This window comes from Camelina sativa, chromosome 3 (assembly GCF_000633955.1).
Source record: "Camelina sativa cultivar DH55 chromosome 3, Cs, whole genome shotgun sequence".
NCBI classification, from domain to species: Eukaryota; Viridiplantae; Streptophyta; class Magnoliopsida; order Brassicales; family Brassicaceae; genus Camelina; species Camelina sativa.
The window spans coordinates 16,654,140-16,655,649 of record NC_025687.1 but is presented as its reverse complement, the minus strand read 5'-3'; the positions used below and the strand labels follow the sequence as shown (position 1 = coordinate 16,655,649).

The 1,510-nt window shown below is 31.8% G+C and overlaps 2 protein-coding genes across 2 annotated transcripts in view; both read right to left on the bottom strand.

Moving 5' to 3' along the window:
• LOC104779050 (probable methyltransferase PMT18) overlaps positions 1 to 1,510 on the bottom strand; it is a 10,887-nt gene that overhangs the window by 4,919 nt on the left and 4,458 nt on the right. The window lies entirely within an intron of this gene.
• On the bottom strand, positions 16 to 1,501 carry LOC109132275 (probable methyltransferase PMT18). Its single transcript, XM_019243806.1, has 2 exons — positions 1,039 to 1,501; positions 16 to 294 (listed from the first exon to the last, which is right to left on the bottom strand). The coding sequence occupies exons 1-2, from the start codon at positions 1,296 to 1,298 to the stop codon at positions 78 to 80; spliced, it is 477 nt and encodes a 158-aa protein (XP_019099351.1). The 5' UTR covers positions 1,299 to 1,501; the 3' UTR covers positions 16 to 77.

The following is a 1,510-nucleotide window of genomic DNA, read 5'->3' as shown; positions in this document are numbered from 1 at the left end:
TTTTAAAAAAAAAAAAAAAAAAAAAAAAAATGAGACACACAAGATAAAGAAGATTGGAATAGAGAGTTCCAAAATAGTTAAGATGAAGGACCGGTCCAGTATGATTTTACAGCGAGAAGGATCTTCTCGGGGTTGAAGGGGCCTTTCTCATGATCCAAAATTCGACTCTTCCACTTCATTCCATTGGTTATGCTTTGTATCTTCGTCAATGTTTCAACATTGTCCCTAAATACCACTGTTCCCTCTGGTCTTAGTATTCTATCCATCTCAAGTAGAATCAAAGTCACATCACACCTTACATGATCAACAATGTCAACATAAAAATTTACGCCTGTGAGATCTCATTTCAAATACAAATATTAATTCAAATGCACATTTTGTTAGTAAGAATAAACCATGGAGATTTTTTAAATAAAATGTGTATTTGCACTTTTATAAGATCACGATTGGTTCAAGTTTAACTTATATATTTGCATTTACATGAGAATTTTATTTACAAAATAAAATAATTATTTACATTTCTTTATTTTCTTTTAAACATTTTCTATCAAATAAGTGTCAAGACCTACAAAAATATACACATTTTCAAGCTTAAATTATCAATAATATATATAAATATAACTACTTTTGTAATATTGTTTAAATTATACTTTAAAAACATATATACATATTGTTATTTTTGAGTTGTAAATTCGTTTATTCTTGTGTGGACTACCAATCATGAAGTTTTCTTTTTATTAATATGTGGTTGAAAAAATTAAAATTTGCTATAAATTATAAATTATTGGACACAAATATGATTTTCATACTGATTTACTAATAAACTGGTAAATCGTCAACGCAACCACCAAACACAAAACAAGGTTCTCTTTTCATTTGTGTTTGACGCCCGTTTACAATTAACAAGTTATTTTTCTTAATAAGCTTAAGGTTATAGATTTTTTAGAAAAATATACACTAACTATAAACTTCGAAGTCTAGTAGTTGTTTATTTCTTTTTTTTTTTCTTTTTGATATAGGATAGTAATTGGTGTTTACCTGTTCTCGTAAATGCTGAACAATCCACCGGCATGAATCAAATCATAAGTTCTTGGATACGTAGAGAATCCTTCACACCAATCTTGATACGTCCCTATAAATCCTCGTTCGTAAATCACACCTAACGTTTGCTTCTCAGCATCCACAGGAACCACATTCATAACCCAAGATGGATATTTCATTATCGCGGCAGCAAACCCTCCTAGGTACGCATTCATGTCCATTATGTTCCTGAATCTTCCCCTTGAAAACTCTGGCATTATCTGTTTGTAATATGCTATTCTTTCCTTCCATACTTCATTGTCTTCTCTGAATTTTTCAGCATTAGTGTCCGGTATAGTACCCCGGATTATCCTAGGCGGTACAGCAAAAGCTCGGTCTGGCCAATCCTCCAACGCGCCTCCTGCGAATTCGTTTGGATTGTTTGCTTCTGGCAATGGTGTTACACAAGATTCCAAGTCTTTGTACCTAT